The 20450-nt window shown below is 42.9% G+C and overlaps 1 protein-coding gene and 1 long non-coding RNA gene across 4 annotated transcripts in view; one reads left to right on the forward strand and one right to left on the reverse strand.

The window, feature by feature from the left end:
* Positions 1-903, reverse strand: part of LOC137341251 (uncharacterized) — a 32683-nt gene extending 31780 nt beyond the window's left edge. The window contains exon 1 of the long non-coding RNA XR_010966997.1: positions 693-903. This is a non-coding gene — a long non-coding RNA (uncharacterized lncRNA). The remainder of the gene's footprint in view (positions 1-692) is intronic.
* gas7b (growth arrest-specific 7b) overlaps positions 1-20450 on the forward strand; it is a 367980-nt gene that overhangs the window by 336774 nt on the left and 10756 nt on the right. For all 3 annotated transcript variants that reach the window (XM_068004339.1, XM_068004338.1, XM_068004340.1), the window contains exons 12-13: positions 9933-10012; positions 14751-14849. In XM_068004339.1, coding sequence (XP_067860440.1) covers positions 9933-10012; positions 14751-14849 — 179 coding nt within the window. The remainder of the gene's footprint in view (positions 1-9932; positions 10013-14750; positions 14850-20450) is intronic.

Raw genomic sequence — 20450 nt, forward strand, 5'->3', positions numbered from 1 at the left:
ATGTATAAGTTATGCTGCAGAAAAAAACAGAACTGTGCTAGTGTTGCTAAAGACACCAAAGCCCACTTCACAAGGTGGGTTTCCATGGGACTGACAGAGATGAACACAAATGGCCACCTCTGGCAGTACTGAATGCTGCAGGCTGGCTGAGCTCTGATCCCATCCACATGAGATGACAGCACAGCTTTTTATATTATCGGTCTTCCCCTAACATCACGGATGCTCCACAGCCAGAAACTTAAATGCAACTTTCGAGCAATTGCCTAAGCACAGTTGTGACTTGAAGGACTGCATGCGTATTGGCTCCCAGTCTGGCAATGCCTTAAATTTAAAATCCTCATCCTTGTATTCAAATCCCTCCATGGCCTTGTCCCTCCCCATCTCTGTAACCTCCTCCAGCCTTACAACCCTCTGAGAACTCTGCGTTCTTCCAATTCTGGCCTCTTGTGCCTCCCCGATTGCCTTCACCCCTCCATTGCCGGCCGTGCCTTCAGCTGTCTTGGCCCCAAGCTCTGGAATTCCCTCGCTAAATCTCTCTGCAACTTCACCTCTCTCTCCTCCTTTAAGACGCTCCTTAAAACCTACCTCTTTGACCAAGCTTTTGGTCACCTGTCGTAATGCCTCCTCATATGGCCCGGTGTCAAATTTTGTCTGATAACGCTCCAATGAAACGCCTTGGGACGTTTTCCTACGTTAAAGGCGCTATGTAAAAGCAAGTAGTTGTTGTTGTATGATGTTGCATTGTTTCAGCATTTCCACGGTTACTCTGAAGTCCACCCTGCAATGTAAACAGGGCAAAACTCCAGAGCTCTTGCAACCTCACCGAGCTCCAGAACCACCTCCAGTTGGAGGACCTTCACCATATTAACAAGGCACAAGCCTCAGCCTCCTGACTCCTTGAAATGTTTTGTTGTTTGGCGTACGCAGCTAACTGAAAATCAGTTTTGAGTTAAAATACGTTGTCAGGTTTATGAATATCACCAAGCAACAGGGGAGAATGACGCACAATATTCCCTGGAAATAAGGCACTATCTGTGGCTAAAGTCTTGGGTTTTGTCAGAACGAGTGTGGGAAGCTGGGAATTTAAAACATCTGTATTCACAAAGCGATGTCGCAATTTTTTTTTGTTGCTTCCTTTCCATTTTCGGTGACTGCATATTTAGTGGACTGACTTGGGCAATGTTTCCACTGTTGGCTGTTGGTGAAAATTTGCAGCTGTTGTGAATTACAGTCGAAAGCAAAAAATTCCCCCGTTGCTGTTTCAGAGCAGAATGCTGCAGTAACTGGACTTGGATCAGGCCAATGTAAATAAGGCAGATTTGAATGCCCGCTCCCTTCCTGGCCAACATTATATACACTGCACAAGGCGCATGCGTTTGACTGTAATTTAACACCACCCTGCATCTGCCTTAATGGGCTGATCTCCTGACAGGCAATCATTAAAGCACAAGTAACAACATATGGAGAAAGATAAAATCATGGACAAAATCTAAGTACAAAAATGTGTGGTTAGATTTATCCTTTTAAAAATGTCAGCTTGTTTGCTGCTGGTGATCCTTCCCCCCCCCCCAACATTTACAATAATAACTTAAAATCATCATATACTTTTAATATAAGAGCTTAACCTTTCATTTCTCAGCCATTCGTAATCAAGTCAAAAGGTCCCTGGTTCTTTTGAAATGCTAACTCCAATCTTTAAATTGAAATAATAATGATAGGAACAACAGTAGGCCATTCAGCCCCTCAAGCCTCTTCCACCCTTCAATCAGATCACAGCTGATCTATATCTTGATTCCATCTACCTACCTTGGTTCTGTAACCCTTTAATACCCTTGTCTAACCAAAATCTATCAATCTCAGTTTTGAATTTTTCAATTGACCAAGCCGCAACAGTTTTTTTTGGTGGGGGGGGGGGGGGGAAGAGTTCCAGATTTCCACTACCCTTTTTTGAAGAAATCCTTCCTGAACAGCCTAGCTTTAATTTTAAGGTTATGCCCCCTTGTTCTGGACTCCACCACCGTAGGAAATAATTTCACTCTACCCTTTCGAATCCTTTAATGATCTTAAACACCTCAATTAGATCACCCCTTAATCTTTTATACTCAAGGGAATACAAGCCTAGCCTATGCAACCTGTCCTCATAATTTAACCCTTTTAGCCCTGGTATTATTTTAATGAATCTGTGCTGCACCCCCTCCACGGCCAATATGTCCTTCCTGAGATGCAGTGCCCAGAACTGAATGCAGTTCTCTTAATTGGGGTCTAACTGTAACATAACTTCTACCCTTTTGTATTCCAGCCTTCTTGAGATAAAAGCTAACATTCCATTAGCCTTTTGAATTATTTTTTATACCTCTCCATTAGCTTTGAGTGATTTCTGTACTTGGACCCCTAAATCTCTCTGCTCCTCCACAGTTCCTAGTTTCTCACCATTTAGAAAGTACTCTGATCTATCTTTCTTGGGTCCAAAGTGGATGACCTTAGACTTCCCCACATTGAACTTCATCTGCCACAGTTTAGCCCATTCACTTAATCTATCAATGTCCCTTTGCAACTTTCTGCTCCCATCTACCCCATTTACTGTGCCATGTAACTTGGTGTCATCAGCAAAATTGGATATATGGCTCTCTCTTCCTTCATCTAAGTCATTTATAAACATGGTGAAAAGCTGAGGCCCCAGGGGGACACCACTAGTCACATCCTGCCAATTTGAGTACATACCCATTATCCCTACTCTCTGTCTTCTACCTCCTAACCAATTCCCACACCATGTCAATAGGTTGGCTCCAATTCCATGCGCTATCATTTTTATTAATGGTCTCAGCCTTGGAGAGGGTGCAGGGGAGATTTATCAGAATGACATCAGTGATGAGGGACTTCAGTTATGTGGAGATACTAGAGAAGCTGGGATTGTTCTCCTTGGACCAGAGAAGGTTAAGGGCAGATTTAATAGAAGTGTTCAAAACTATGAGGAGTTTTGATAGAGTAAATAATGAGAAACTGTTTCCACTGGTGGGAGGGTCGGTAACCAGAGGGTGTACATTGACGATAATTGGCAAAAGAACCAGAGCGGAGATGAGTATTTTTAGAGTTGTTATGATCTGAAATGCACTGCCTGAAATGGTGGCGGAAGCAGATTCAATAGTAACTTTCAAACGGGAATTGGATATATACCTGAAAAGGAAAAACCTTGAGGGGGAAAAGCAGGGGAGTGGGACTAATTGGATAGCTCTTTCAAAGAGCCGGCACAGGCACGATGGACTGAATGGCCACCTACTGTGCTGTACAATTCTATGATTTTTAGAGATAATAATAGACCACAACAGTTGGAAATCTATAACAAAAATAGGAAATGCAGAGCAGGTCAGTCAACATTTGAAAGGACAGATTCATTTTTGAAGTATGTAACATCATCAGAATCTGTATGAAGCCAGTGAACTCATGGCTAACTCAGGAGTTAAAATGCTGTATAATAGTTAGTATTTCTCACTGAGTTGTTCCTCTTTATTCCCTGCAATATATTTTCATGTGCATAGTTCTCTTGCCAATGACTGTTAGAATTATAGGGACCAAAATTGCTTGGCCATTTCAGAATGGGCTCAAGCTCTGACAGGTCCCGGGTTTCCCTAGAGTTACCTATGACCTTATTTGGTGGATGGAGCCCCCACCCACCCCAAACAAGGCCATTGTCGTGGAGGGGAACGGGGCTGACGTGGAGATTCCCTACAGTGGGAGTTCACGCATCCTCGTCTTTCAAGGACATGGAGTAAGAAGAGGCAAACCAGCCTCCTGATGAGGCAGAAGTCTGTCTCCTGCCAAGATTGTGGCCTGGACCCCTGAAGAGAAGGCCGAGGATGATTTTTTTTGAAGAGGGGCTTTGACAGCGGTTGCTGATTGTCCAGGCTTTGTGTTTTTTTTTGTTGGGGGGGGGGGAGGAGGAGGGGGGGGGGGGGGAGGAGGAGGGGGGGGGGGGGAGGAGGGGGGGGGAGTGGGAGGAGGAGGGGGGGGGAGGGGGAGGAGGGAGGGGGAGGAGGGAGGGGGGGGAGGGGGGGAGGAGGGGGGGGGGAGGGGTGGGGGGGAGGGGGAGGAGGAGAGGGGGAGGAGGAGAGGAGGGGAGGGGGGGGGGAGGAGGAGGGGGGAGGGGGGGAGGAGGGGGGGAGGGGGAGGAGAGGAGGGGGAGGAGGAGGGGAGGGGTGGGGGGGAGGGGGAGGAGGGGAGGGGGGGGGGAGGAGGAGGAGGGGGGAGGGGGAGAGGAGGGGGGGGGAGGAGAGGAGGAGAGGAGGGGGAGGAGGGGGGGGGGGAGGAGAGGAGGGGGGAGGAGGAGAGGAGAGGAGGGAGAGGGGGGAGGAGGGGGGGGGAGGGGGAGAGCGGGGAGGGGGGGGGAGAGGGAGGGAGGGGGGAGGAGGGTGGGGAGAAGAGAGATGAGAGATAGAGAAAAACAGTCACCTTCTGGTCCCCTGTTCCAGCCTCCACCGCCCCATTTTGCAGCCTCTTAGGGCAGACAAGTGCCTGAGATGTGCCCCTGGTGGTGTGATTACTCATCAGCCCCATGCAAATTGGTTGATCTCTCAAAGATTCCGCGTCCCCCGACAGGATTAGTGATGGAGGTCACAGGTGGGCACATGGCCTCGGCGTAAATGCTGGGATCTGGTCCCTGTGGAAGTTTGACCTTTTCAACTTTCACCTTGATCTGGCATCAGCAGAGGTTGACTGGTTCTTACAAGCAGTCACCAGATTATCTGGGTCCGCTTGTGCCAGGCATCTCATGGAGAACAGTGCCAGCTAGTAATAAAAACGAGGAGTGTGAGACCAACAGGACTTTGGAGCAATACTCTTCAAACCAGCGCTGCAATGCAAAAGTACGTTTAGGTTGATAACCTGGAAGCTATTGGGAACTTATATTTTTAAGAGCTCTTTCCAAGTTCAAAAATTCAAAACAGTCACACTCTATTCTGGAAAAGACCCAATAGCCCGACTGTCACAAGCCTGACTGCACAACCAGCCGAACTGCGGAGATGAACTGGGGGAATCAGCATAGTGTATTTGTCGAGTTATGCATACTGGACCTCAGTACTTACAAAACACCTTGCGAACACATGCCGATTCTGTTTGATCACGGCATTGAACATGTGGATGTGAGGCGTCATCACTGTCCCTTGTGGACTATTTAGAAAAAAAGCAGACACAAAAGATTTGTGGTGTTGAGGTCAGCCATACCGAGTACAGGAAATTTGGAACATATACACACACTCTCTGCATCAAATCAGGCCCAGACTGCAAGGGGTTAGAATCCTTTCTGCAGTCTGTTGACCTTGGCAAATGTGTCAGGGATACTGTTTTGAAAAAAAATGTCAGACAAAAGTCACCAGGCCTCCAGTTACATACAAGTAACATGAAACACAATCAAATGGATGTTTCAGAAGCATTGCAGAGCCTCGTGTGTCTGCTATTGTACAGAAAGTTATTCAATATTTTTTTAAAATCTCCTCTGCCCAGAAAATACAAACAGAAAACCTGTGCTTTTTGCATTCTGATGTAAAAGTGAGCATATTATCACTCAAATCTCTAGCATTTGTGATTCAAACAGAATAATGGCTCTGCTGAAATAGTGCGAAGACATTTAACATGACCACATTAATCAAAAAAGTGGTGCGCAGAGGAATTTCAAACTCCTTGATATAATGTCAATTTTTCATCGTTCAAAACTGGCTATTTACCTATTTGGTGCCTGCTATCATTTCATTGCATTTACTGAGAGAGATCTTTGTTCCCTTGAGACTTTCTCACATAACTGTGGAAAAGTGAGGTCTCAAATTAACAAACATTACATCATTATCATAAATTGTCACTTCTGTAATGAATATTGTCTCTCACTCAGACAATTAAAAAAAAAACGTTGCTGCCATCCTACATAAATTTCTACTGGTCCAAAACAAAGCAGCAATTTTGAAACCTCCTGCGGTTGTTCACTTGGCATCACAAACAAAAAAAACCATTCGCTTAAAGGGGAATTAAAGTCTAGGCCGAGTACTTTTTGTACTGGGTACTACTCCCCACTTTTTGGAGAAGAAAGTTATTTAAACTTATTGTTTTTCAAAAAAAAAATTATCAATTGCATAACTGAAGTGGAGACACTTGAGTAAGGTTTCCCTCCCTGTTAGGCTGCTATAGCGGCATCAATAATGGACAATGTTACCATCTAGGAACATAGGAACAGGAGTAGGCCATTCAGCCCCTCGTGCCTGCTCTGCCATTTGATAAGATCATGGCTGATCTGTGATCTAACTCCATATACCTGCCTTTGGCCCATATCCCTTAATACCTTTGGTTGCCAAAAAGCTATCTATCTCAGATTTAAATTAAGCAATTGAGCTAGTATCAATTGCTGTTTGCGGAAGAGAGTTCCAAACTTCTATCACGCTTTGTGTGTAGAAATGTTTTCTAATCTCGCTCCTGAAAGGTCTGGCTCTAATTTTTAGACTGTGCCCCCTACTCCTAGAATCCCCAACCAGCGGAAATAGTTTCTCTCTATCCACCCTATCCGTTCCCCTTAATATCTTACAAACTTCGATCAGATCACCCCTTAACCTTCTAAACTCTAGAGAATACAACCCCAATTTGTGTAATCTCTCCTCGTAACTTAACCCTTGAAGTCCGGGTATCGTTCTAGTAAACCTACGCTGCACTCCCTCCAAGGCCATTATGTCCTTCCGAAGGTGCGGTGCCCAGAACTGCTCTCAGTACTCCAGGTGCGGTCTAACCAGGGTTTTGTATAACTGCAGCATAACTTCTGCCCCCTTGTACTCTAGTCCTCTAGATATAAAGGCCAGCATTCCATTAGCCTTATTGATTATTTTCTGCACCTGTTCATGACACTTCAATGATCTATGACCTGAACCCCTAAGTCCCTTTGGACATCCACAATTTTTAACTTTTTACCATTTAGAAAGTACCCTGTTCTATCCTTTTCTGCTCTCAGATGGCCCAAAGAGACTCGAATGACCCACAAAATCAAGGCTACAGGCTGGGAGATTTACATCTCAGGCTGTAGGATGGTTTCCTGGGGTTAACTGGAACCAAGAGCCCATTTGAAGTCACGCTCTCCCTGTTTCCAATGCAGCCACTCACGGATGTTCCCTGTTATTTTTTAATTTGTTCCTAAGATGTGGGCAAGGCTGGCAAGGCCACATTTATTGCCCGTCCATACTTGCCCTGAGAAGGTGATGGTGGGCCTTCTCTTTGAACTACCGCTGACCTTGTGGTGAGGTCCCTTCCACAGTTGTGTTAGGTAGAGAATTGATGTTATCAGCCCGGCCTACCAGGGTGCAAGAGTCAATTCTATTTCAGCTTTTTTTTAAAAAAAGGTCCATAGAGGCCAGCGCTGAAAATATATATATTGGGGTAGAATATCCAAGGGGTGCTTGCGTTATAACTTTGATGGAATATTGGGGGAACCTCTGCAGAAAAGGTGGAAAAGGCTGTTTACGCTGTTCTTCCAGAGTTTCCATCGATCTTCCACCAAATTTATGTTGGAAGATCAGAAGAATCGGCAGAGACAGTCTACCCCAAAACCAACCGCCATTTTGGAATCGGGACTTCAAACAGGATGGGCTCGCCCTTCCTACATTTAGTTACAGTGCTACAAAAACCTACCCTTTTAATTTAAAACGTTAACATTTATAAAGTGACTGCCGAGGACAGAGGGTTCCTTCTGCTGGAAAACCGTAAAGGTAAACAGTCAGAGGATAAAGTTAATTTAAAAATGCTTTAGTTACGTTATAATTAAAACAAGCAACCCCTTAAAAATATTTATGAAGAGGAACAAAATTGTAACAAACTCGGAAGCCAAAACAGCACCATAAAATACAAGTATAAATTGAAAAAGAAATAATGTTAGCCAGAGACGTTTTTACTGTTAGTCTGAGATGTATTTTAACAAGAGTGTGGTATTGGGTGGAGTTTTTTCTGAAGTTTCCCCCGTGTGGCAAATTCCTGATCTTGTCTATCACTGGAAGAGAGGAAAGGGAGGTACCAACTGGAGGTAAAGGCTTCTTTATTGAGATTGAGGAAAAGCCACTGGTCAACTTTCAAGCATGACCAAACAGACTCTTTCAGAGTGCCCTGGGTGTTGTCCTGGGAGCCCGTCATTATCCTACCTTCCCTCTCTCTTTTGGCCAGTGAGCAGTCCTTGAAACTCAGGAGGGATTGAGATGGGCAGATGTCAATGAGGTTAAATCTCAGAACAAAGACTATTCATCTCCTTCAAAAGTTCAGTTGCTGAGTATACTGACCAGTGAGAAACTCAGCCATACAAGGCATTAAGTTCTTGGCCTCAGCACCCCTTAAGGTAGGGAGAGTTAAAATCAACTAGGGTTCCTACTCGTGATTGTTGCCCGATGATTTCCTGCTGGAAATTACTCGTGTGGTCATCAAGTCGATACAATCAGGCATGGATGTGATGCCCTCTGGGATTGAATGGCCAATTGATACTTGCTGTCTAGGTATGCAAGTGAAGGAAGGTCACTTGGGCAAAGAACTGGGAGAGGGAGGCGGTTGTCACTGGTGATACCACAAGCAAGTAAGAAGAAGCACCTTTAGGAAATGAAAGAAGATTGGAGAGGGGAGAAAAGACATTTAAAGATCTATTTTTAAAAACCCCTAATTGCTCCCATTATAGTGTAGAACAGCAATAACATATCCAGATACTAAACAGTAAAGCTACCATCTTAGTGAAGCTTCATAATATTTGTGATCTAAATCATTGAACGCTGTGCTTAGGTTGCCAATATTTATTTATTAATTTGCAAGATGATGTCAAATCCACACTGCCACCTACTGGGAAATAATACAATGTGAGTATAAAATTTCCCAGTTGTAAACTCTTTCATCCTGTGAGCAATACCGCACATGCTCGAAGAACTATAAACTTTGGAGCACTTATACAAAAGTTTCCTTGCTGTTGATAACCCAGATTGGGCAAGGCCCCGATAACTCTGAGATTATGATTACAGATCACCGGGGCCAGGATATTTCACAGCAATGGACTAAACACTTCTTGCCCATACTACAAGATGATTTTTAAAATTTACTTCCTACTCAGAACATAACATTGCTTCCTGTGGCTAGACCCATTGAGGCCGATACTGCGTCACATCCTTCAGTCTCGGGAATTTGGATCCCAATGCTCCGCACATATTGGATGAGATATCCTGTATTGATTAAATCAACCTATTCAATAATTGTACAGTTAAAACTTGCTTAACCAATAGTTAGCATAAAAGGTGGGATAGTGGGGACCATGATCAGTCTACAAAAGTCTTATAAGTATAGTGAATTTGGTCCCATTGCTGCTCTGATCTGCAAAACAATCCTCATGGCTGCTGCCTCAGCATTCCAAGAATTCCAAACTGAGAATTAGATAGGATTTATGTTGCAGTAAATGTACGTGACTCCTTGTACTTACTTTGGCACTATTGACCTAATATCAGATAAGTTCCTATCTCTGATGTCAAATGGTCTCCACTCCCTGTCCTTACAATGACACCAACATTCTTCTTTAAATTCCATTCCATTATTTTTAAACTCTTGCTGCATACAGACACCTTAAAACATTGTTTAAATATGACAGTATTGTGTGGTGTGATTATACATTTAGGGACACTTGGGGCGCGTTTACACGACAACTTACCATGTGTAGAGTAAATTCCAAGTTAAGGCCCAACCTGACACTGCAGCAAAGTGGAGTGAGACTGGAATGATGTATATGTATGTGTGTGTGTAATATATATATATATATATATATATATATATATACGCAGAGCCATTTCATGATCAATTTTTGTTGGGTGCCAGAAAGCACTGAGCAGCACTCTGCTGTTAGAATGCAATGTTTATCTAATCCAGCCTTTAATGAGTAGCCTATGTAATTGCAGGTGATGAGCTGATGCGCTGTGTGGATCTCTATAACCAAACCCAGTCCAAATGGTTCGAGGAGATGGTCACAACGACTCTGGTGAGTAACAGACGTAATGGCTCCGATATTAACGGAGAGCCGGGGAGGGTTTGGAGGAGCCCGCAATCGGGCGAAGAACCCGTTAAGACTGGGGACGTGAAGGCCCTGCTGATCTTAACGGCAGGGCCTCCACGTCCCCACTGCAGATTGGAGCCGGAGGGAGGTTTTCGTCTCTTACCCCACGGTATAGCAATTTTGCCATAAACTGGCGCACTCAGCTTCACCAATCACTGACATGTTGATTTTAGTTGAATGTGGATGAGAGGTGAGGACAGGATCAGACTTCGCTTGGTTCTTGAGATTGGAACCTGGCACCTGTGAAACAATACCGCAGCAAGGAGTCAACACCTGTAGGAGAGAAAGCAAGGGAGAAAAATTGATGTAAAAAGATAAAAGCCTTGACATAAGAAGGCAGCTGCAGTAGTCTTTCCTCCCTTCCTACCTCATCTGAGTTTGCATCTGAAGTAAGATAGCCAACTATTGGTTTGAAACTCTTTAAATTCCCCACATAGTAAATTTTTATACATGCCCAGATTAACAAAGATTCTTGAAAAACCATCTGTAACAGAAAGAACTGACGTTCAGACAGAGCCGCATCATATTCTCAGGCTATCCCAAAGCACTTCATGTCGAAATAATTAATTTGGAAGAGCAATCGCTGTTGTTATGTAGGCAAACACAGCAGCCAATTGCACATTGAGGTGGAATGTATTATAGCTCGTTGAGTGAGTGTATAATAGACTGAAAAAAAAAATTGCATTTATATAGTGCCTTACACAACCTCGGGATGGCCCAAAACACGTTACAGCCAATGAATTACTTTTTGAAGTGTAGTCACTGTTATTATGTAGGCAAACACAACAGCCAATATGTACACAGCAAGGTTCCACCAACAACAAATGAATAATAAATCTGTTTTTGGTAATGTTGTTTGGTTGAACATAGGACTTGCTCTCCTTCTTTAAATAGTGCAATGTCCATCCGACTAAACAGGCAGGACCTCAGTATAAGGTTTCATTTGAAAGACCACCAACAATGCAACACCCCTTCGATACTACACTGGCGTGTCAGCCTACATTACGTGTCCAAGTCCTGGAACAGGGCTTGAACCAACCTATTGGTTCTGAGGCAAGAGTTCTGCCAAATGAGGCAAGCAGAAATTTTGGGTCTGTGGGTATCAACAGGCAACTTTATGCATCCCTGTGGAATATGACTTATGCCACTGGGGGAATATCTCAATGACTTGCTGCTAGTGAGTTAGGATGCAATCTACCTTGATCCCTCCCCTGAGTTCCTTGACTTGAATCCTTTACCTTTAGTTTACTAGGACTTCCATATGAAGTAGCTGCTAATTAAACCTTTCTTCTACTGTGAGTTGAGCTGCTTTTAATGATGCCCTGGAGCTCCCGACACATGGGTTTCGTACGGCCTGTAGTGACCTCACAGTTAACTTGCCAGATTTCACTGAGGGCAGTGGACAAGATGATCCATTTTTTTCCAAGTCTTCCTGGCCACCAGCCACAGCAAGTCCAACAAGGCTGATTTGAGGTTGCTACTGGCTGAACAAAGCCCCCATGTTGGGAGCCAGAGGCACTAACGCACCACTAAACCCAACGTTAAAACAACTTTGACTGTACTGCAACAAGCAATTCAGTTAAACAAGTAATGCAATTAAACATAATCAAGTCCAAACATTACGTATGAGATGTGATAGAAGATTGCAGCAGCAGATATTGTTCTGGGCCTTTATGTAATACAAGGCAGTCTTCATAGCAAACCTCTCCTTTGGCAATTAATTGGTGTTGTGGCTGTGTGTTTCCACTATCTCTTGAACTACTGACTTTTTGTACTTGGGCCAAAATCTGTGGATATTGGGTACTGAAAGTACAGTATAGGCCCGGGTGCTGGCCCACAGGTTGCCCTGGATGAGGTGAGGTCACTACAAAGTGGTAGTTACATGGTGGTGAGGTGTAACTTCCACAGCAAACTTATTTTGTGGCCTGTGGATAAAACAACAATAATTGTCAGAACAACAATTGGAGGTGATTAAAAGATCTGTGCTGCAACGCACAAAGAACTGAAAACTTACCTCGTATAACACAAATGGTCAAGGCCATTTGACTCAACAAGTTGATCCAACCATCTCTTTAGAATATCTCTCAACCCTTCTCTTCAGAAATGCTAATTGTTACTTCACCCCGCTTCAACGGCCTCCTTGGCAACTTATTCCAGAGGTCTGTTGCTCTTTGGGTGAAAAATTTCCACCTGACTTCCCTTCTTATTCCTAACTCCTTCATTTGAACCTGTGTCTCATGGTATGTAATCAGATCATGTGTTATTTATTGAATGATTCAGTGTAAAGGATGTTGCTCAATGTGTTTTCTTCAGAGCATTCACAAACCTAAAGCCTAAAGTGCTAACACCTGAGCAAAAACTGTTGGAATTGGACAAGGCTTCCTACTGTAATCAATCAGTGCAATACTGAGGGAGTACTGCACTGTTGGCACGTCTTTTGAATAAGACCTTAAACTGAGGCCCTGTCTGTCCTTTCAGGTGGATGTAATAGGCCGTGTGGCCACTATTTCAAAGAAGAGCAGGGGAGTTCTTGGCAGTATTCTGGTCAATATTTATCTCTCAATCAACATCACCTTTCTTAAAAAAAAACCCAGATTATCTGGTCATTATGTCATTGCTGTTTGTGGGACCATGTTGTGTGAAAATTGGCTGCTGTGTTTCCTACATTACAACAGTGACTATGCTTCAGAAAGTACTTCATTGGCTGTAAAGCGCTTTGGGATGTCCCGAGGTCGTGACAGGTTCTATATAAATGCAGTTTCTTTCTTTCCAATGCATTTTAAGACTGTGGTGCACAGATCCAATAATATCACGTGCACAGTATTCTTCTGCAATGTGGCCAACTTCTTTTGTTGCATCCAGCTCGAGCTGTCAGTTTTCCACCAGTGCATCACAGGTGTTTGATGGTCATGAGTGATTCATGGATAATACACAGGAATTTTTGGGTTACAAGCTAGTGGTCGCATTAAATGAAACGTGTTTTATCAGTTCCTGTTTTGGCGTGTTCAGGAGAGCAGCTAACGGTGTGTGTTTCACATCTGTTTCCTGTTAGGAAAGCGGTGAACTCGCAAAGCAGGTCCTGCAGTAGCTGGAAATGCTACAACAGTAATAAATTAAACCCGTGTTTATCTTTTTGTACTTGCTAACGCACTACCCTTTAACACGAGGATGTGCCAGACAGGCCTTTCAGGAACAGCATTGTTCTGCCAGTATGTAAAAAGTGGCTTTGCATCCAGCAGAATCTGTTATTTATTCCTAGCTGTAGGAATAGATTGTCTGCAAATATCCACCAAAATCTGGAAATAGCCTTCTCTAGCATCTGAGTAAAGAAAATGGCAAATGCATAGAAGATGCATTGTTGTAAACACAACAGAGTGCCATGCAGTGATAGGGATACCAACTCTCTGGTTTTAACTGGTCAATCTGTTTTTTGAGTAGGTTGTTTGGAAATTTCTCAGATGTAAACCAGGCATTAAGGGGTTAATTTTATCCCACCCTCCTGGCGGGAAATTGATGGGATCAGGTTGACCACCCATTTTATACCCCATCAGATTGTATCCCCCCCTTGACTTCAGTGGCGATTTAAAACAGGCGACCAGCCTGATCCCGTCAGTTAGCCGTCGGGTGAGTTACGTTAAAATTACCCCCTTAAAATTTTGTCCAGAAGGCAATTTTTCCCATGTGTCACTAAACAAGGTTGGTAAAGTTTTCAATGAATTTTCATCAGCAGCAAAGAAAACATCAGGACTCGAGCCATGATTCTACCCTCACTCTACCTTCAAAATTGCCCACTGTTCAGCAAAATGTGGCAACCCAGATAAGAAATGGGTTCAGGCCCATGACCCCTAAACCCCCGTGAGTTACTGACCTCAGCTGTGGTACTGGGGTGACATTTCCTCACGAGGAGAAATGGGCAGCAGCTGACTCACCCCACTATGCTCACATGACCCTTTTCCATGGCTTTTCTAAATGAATATATGAGATCACCTAAGAACAGGTTGCATTGAACAGATACAGCTATATCAAGGACAGGGATCTCATGGATTAACTCTTGAGAGTTGCTAGGAGCATTAAATGAATTGATAATATTATACTGAACACCAACAGGCAATAGATGTCCCACAGTCTAATGCCGACTCCAATAACTTCTTTACCCAGAGTGTGGTTAGAATGTGGAACTCGCTACCACAGGGAGTAGTTGAGGCAAATAGCATAGATGCATTTAAAGGGAAGCTAGATAAGGACACAAGGGAGAAAGGAATAGAAGGATATGTTGATAGGGTTAGGTGAAATAGGGTGGGAGGAGGCTCGTGTGGAGCATAAAAACACTGGCATTGACCATTTGGGCTGAATGGCTTGTTTCTGTGCTTTAAATTCTATGTAATAACCCTAATTCACTAATTGATGGCTAACTCTGCATTTGAAGTTCCTATTAGGCCTGGCTACATTTTGGCTGGATTATAATGCATGGTCTGGTTCGGAGCCCTGAAAGAATGGAACATGTAGGATAATTTCCCTTTATTAAAGGCAAATTCAAAGTTTTGGGTGAAACCAGTTGCTGAAATAGACGGGGGCCGAGTTAAATTATAAAAAGTCAACAGAAACTTGAATGTATTAAGGAAGCTCGTGTCACTAATATTTCTGCTCATTTTTGACCTTCCAGGAGCTTGAGAGGCTGGAGGTTGAAAGGATCGAGATGATTCGCCAACACCTCTGTCAATACACACAGCTTCGCCATGAGACAGACATGTTCAACCAAAGTGTAAGAAAAATCTCCTTCTATTGAACCACTGGACAACAGTCACCAAAACTAACTGCTGCCGTTGGTCTACAATTGTTTGGGAAGCTTAAAATGGGGCCACATTTCTAGGAAAAGTTTTATTGCAATGTTATTTCCCACAGTTTTAAGATGTGTTGGCACCATATAAACGTGGGAAAGTACAAGACTGGAAAAGACCCTGCAGTCCAGCTCCAATAACTGGTACCCCTCAATTGTCCACTTCCTCAAACATCTCTGCCATTCTTTGCCCACACTATCTGCTTCCAGTCACCCAGGACAACCTTATTTGAATGTGATCTTTTAAAAGATCACAAACTTTTTCTTGCTGATTTCCCCCAGTGTCTCTTTCAAAACTATCAAAATTAACCCTCCCTCACATCTTTCATTTTTTGTAGTGTTTAAAGCATTCATTTTTAAATGGTACAGATTCGCATTGCTTGAAGTTGTCTGCTTGGTTCAATTTGTTGCCATCTTTAATTATCTCATCAGTAATAGAGTAGCTGGATATTAAATAGCTTGTTGCTGGTCTGATATTGGCAGAGCCCATGCTGTTTCCAATAGCAACGCATCTTTTTAATGTTGTGGCAGGAATCCAAAACAAGTGTGCACTTGAGGTAGACAATGTAAATAACACCGCTCTTTACAATGACAGAATGTTGAGACTGCTCTTGTTTGACTGCTGGTGGCTGGCTAATCAATGATAAAAAGGTTTTGGAAATAAAGGCTGCATAGGCCCGATGTCTTATTGACATCTGATCTACATCTGGTCAATAAATCAGACATTGGCTTTCTTAATTAATTATCAAGGTTACAGAGCTGTTCTGTTTATTTTCTCGATGACACTTTCGGAAAGGTTAGTAAGATCTGGTCAACTGCCTTTTCAGCAGTGGTCAAGTTAAATGCAGTGAACGCCCCTTATGCCATGTTGTTACAAGGAGCTCACCGTGATTTATATTGCATGTTTTGCAAATACCTAACATTTACACATGTTCAAGATGTTTGTAGTAATTTAATTTAGTCTCTGGAGTCAATCCCACACAGATAGATATTAGATCTATATCTGGCCGTTACCAATTGGGTGTCAGCTTTCAGAAACTACTTTGCTGTTCGAGTGTTGAGGCATTTTGATTTTCCCTTTGCAGCTGCCAAACTTACTGAAGTGCAGCAGGTGATCACTACATTAGGGTCTGTTTATTTCAAACGTGTGAAATTCTTCAGTTGAGAGCAAAACTTAGATGGAGCTGAAAATAGGATTATAGCGTGCAAAAAAAAATTTGATACTCTGTACGTCACAGGGTAAGTTTTCCAACTGGCTCCATTGGCTGCACTGGACAGGTGCAGGGGGATCAGAAAATTGGATGAGTAGCTCTCAGGCTGGTTTGCACCCGATTTCCTCCGCCTGTCCATTCCGATCAGCTGCCTTTTGTGCACTATCATATCATAGTAGGTACAGCACAGGAGGAGGCCATTCGGCCCATCGTGCCAATGCCGGCTCTTTGAAAGAGTTATCCAATTAGTCCCATTCCCCTGCTCGGTCCCCATAGCTCTGTAAATGTTTTCCTGTCAAGTATTTGCCAATTCCCTTTTGAAAGTTACTATTGAGTCTGCTTCCACCATCCTTTCAGGCAGTGCATTCCAGATCATTACAACTCGCTGCGTAAAAAAAATGTTTCCTTATGTCGCTTCTGGCTCTTTTGCTGATCACCTTAAACCGGTGTCCTCTGCTTACCAACCCTTCTGCCACTGGAAACGGTTTCTCCTTCTTTACTCCATCAAAGCCATTAATGCTTTTGAACTCCTCTATTAAATCCCCCCTTAACCTTCTCTGTTCTAAGAAGAACAACCCCAGCTTCTCCAGTCTCTCCACATAACTGAAGTCCCTCATCCCTGGCACCATTCTAGTAAATCTCTTCTGCACCCTCTCTAAGGCCTTGACATCCTTCCTAAAGTGTAGTGCCCAGAATTGAACACAATGCTCCAGCTAAGGCCAGACCAGTGTTTTATAAAGGTTTAGCATAACTTCCTTGCTTTTGTACTCTATGCCTCTATTAATAAAGCCCAGGATCCCATATGCTTTTTTAACAGCCTTCTCAACTTGTCCTGCCACCTTCAAAGATTTGTGTATGTGCACCCCCAGGTCTCTCTGTTCATGCTCCCCCTTTAAAATTATACCATTTAGTTTATATTGCCTCTCCTCATTCTTCCTATCATAATGAATCACTTCACACTTCTCTGTGTTAAATTTCATCTGCCATGTGTCTGCCCATTTCACCAGTCTGTCTATGTCCTCCTGAAGTCTGTTACTATCCTCCACATTGTTTACTACATTTCTGAGTTTTATATCATCTGCAAACTTTGAAATTCTACCCCCTATACCCAAGTCCAGGTCATTAATACATATCAAAAAGAGCAGTGGTCCTAATACTGACCCCTGGGAAACATCTCTGTCCAAACACCTCCAGTCTGAAAAACAACATTCACTACTCTCTGCTTTCTGTCCCCTAGCCAATCTTGCATCCACTCCCACTGTCCCATTAATCCCATGGGCTTCAATTTTGCTAATAAGTCTATTATGTGGTACTTTATCAAATGCCTTTTGAAAGTCCATATACACATCACTATCCTTATCAACCCTCTCTATTACTTCATCAAAGGATCAATCAAGTTAGTCAAACACAATTTTCCTTTAACAAATCCATGCTTTCATTTATTAGTCCATACTTTTCCAAGTGCCGATTTACTTTGTCCCGGATTATTGTCTCTAAAAGTTCCCACTGCTGACATTAGGCTGACTGGCCTATAATTGCTGCGTTTATCCCTCTCCCCTTTTTTGAACAGGTGTGTAACATTTGCAATCCTCCAGTCTTCCGGCACCATCCCCATATCTAAGGAGGATTGGAAGTTTGTGGCCACTAGAACACATCACACATTGGAGGTCATTTTCACTTTGGGCGGTAGTGGATCGGCCGCCCATTATACGTCTCTCCCAATTTTCGTTTCCATAGACTTCAAGGGCAGCTGATTCGACACCACGCGTTTTACACTATCGCCCGGAGTCAAAATTACTTGTCCTATTTTGTGCTGTTGCCTCATTAAGACTCCAGAATTCATGCAAAAATATTTCAATGAACATCTGGTGCAAAGTCCAACCTTTTATACCAGCATTGTCCTCTTTGTCTTCACAGTCCATCTTCAATGGGCCTAAGGGAAGCTCCAAGTATATGGGAAACTTCTTGAGCTGGAGTGCAAGTTAGAGACTCTCTGATACATAAGGGAGGGTGACAAAATTTTAGATAGTTTTCTCCAGAGTGCAGTCACACCTCAGAGGGAAGGACAGGTACAGGAAGGGGAAAGTGTGACTGTTAGTCATCAGGGTAAGGGGAACCGAGGGGAGGTAGAGAAGGAGGTCCCACAGACATTGTACCTGTTGAATAAGATCAATGTATTTGCTATCTGTGAGGATAAGGATGTAGGTTGTGCGGTGGACAGCCAGAATGCTAACCATGGAGCAGGAGGCAGTCCAGTGGTTGGGGGAGGGGAGAGGAGCAGAATAGAAAGGTTGAAGACATAAGGGTTTAGATAATTAGGGGGGGTAGATAGCGTGCTCCGCAGTTGCGATCTAGAATCTAGGAGGGTATTGCCTACCTGGTGCAAGGATAAAGGATATCTCGGAGGAACTTGGAAAGGGAAGGGGAAGATCCAGTTGTCGTAGTCTGTGTTGGTATCAATGACAAAGAAAAGGGAGGAGGTCCTGCTAAGAGAATATGAGAAGTTAAAAATTAGAAGTTAAATTAGAAAACAGGACCTCACGGGTGGTAATCTTAGGACGTGGCTCGGGTAGTAATCCCAATTGGCATAGGGATAGACAGATCAGGAAGGTGAATGCATGGTTCAAAGAGTGGTGTGGGAAGGAGGGCTTCCATTTCATGGGACACTGGCACCAGTATTGGGACAGGAAGGAGCAGTACTGCTGGTACGGGCTGCACCTGAACCGGAATGGGACTAGTGTCCTAGCGGAAAGAATGAATAGGACTTTAAACTAGAAAGAGGGGGGGGGGGGGGAGGGATCTGGTGAAAATAAGATAAAAGAAATAGGAGATGAGAGTAAAGGTCAGACCAAGGTAAGGAATAAGGGTAACATAAATGGTCAGGGAGCAAATACTGTTATAGAACATAAGTACAAAATGACTGGTTAAAAAAAATAAAGTGAGGGGAACAATTAATAAAACAAATTAAATTGCCAGTAAAGCAATGTGCACAGCATCCAAATCAAAACAAGGGAACTGGAGGCAATAATTTGCAGCGAGGAGCCAGATGTTGCAGGGATAACTGAAACATGGCTACATATAGAGCAGGACTGGCAGTTAAATATTGCAGGATATAACATATTTAGACAGGATAAGGAAGGAATTGGGGGGGGGGGTTAACTACACTAATTAGAGACAACATAATGGCAATAGAAAAAAGGGACATAAGTAATAAGATAGAAACAGAATCCATATGGATTGAGACAAAGGATATGAAGGGATTGATCACGTTAATGGATATATTCTACAGACCACCTAATAGAGGAAGGGAAGTGGAGAAAGAAATATGTAGGCAAATCTATGAACTGAGTTTTAAAAAAAACATCGAATAATAATCATGGGAGATTTCAACTACCCCCCAAATAAACTGGCAACAAGAGGTAGGGAAAGGGGAATGGAGTTTTTACAATGTGCAGGACTCCATTCTTCCCCAGTATCTGAGAAGCCCAACAAGAGAGGAATCACTGCTGGATCTAGTAATGGGAAATGAACCAGAGCAGATTAGAGAAGTAAGCATAGGGGAACATGTAGGCAACAGTGATCATAACATAATAAGATTTAAAATAAAGATTGAGAAAGGCATAAGTAAGAAAAAGACCAAAGTAATAGATTGGTAAAAAGCAAATTTTGAGGGGAAGCGAATGGAACTAGAAGAGGTAAACTGGAAAAATAAATTGACAGAGAGAAAGAACAGCAGTGGGTAATATTCAAAATGGCAATCAATAGAGTTCGGGAGAAATATATTCCTCTAAAGAACAAACTAGCAAATAATAAAACACGATGAATGAATAAAGAGATAAGGGTAAAATTGAAACTAAAGAAAAAGGCATTCTCTAAGTACAGAGACAATAAAGGAGAGGATGACAAAAGGGAATACAAAGAGGTTAGGAAAGAAGTCAAAAAAATAATGAGGAAAGTAAAGAGGAACTACAAAATTAAATTATCAAGGAATATAAAAGGAAATAGTAAAGTATTCCATAGATACATAAATAACAAAAGAAAAATCATGATAGGGATAGGGCCACTAAGGGATACACAAGATAAACTCACAGTAATGACAGTGAAATGGGATAAATATTGAACAGTTACTTTGCCTCCGTATTTACCAGGGAGACTAACATGGTTGGCATGAGATTAGAAGAGATCAAAAAAGATAGAAAGGGGGGAGATAATTGATAATGTAATCATACTTAGAGAGGATAAAACCCCTGGTCCAGATGGATTAAAAGAAGTTAGGGAAGAGATAGCAGAGGCACTATTACACATATATAAAAAT

The sequence above is a fragment of the Heptranchias perlo genome, chromosome 23 (genome assembly GCF_035084215.1).
Source record: "Heptranchias perlo isolate sHepPer1 chromosome 23, sHepPer1.hap1, whole genome shotgun sequence".
Lineage (NCBI taxonomy): Eukaryota > Metazoa > Chordata > Chondrichthyes > Hexanchiformes > Hexanchidae > Heptranchias > Heptranchias perlo.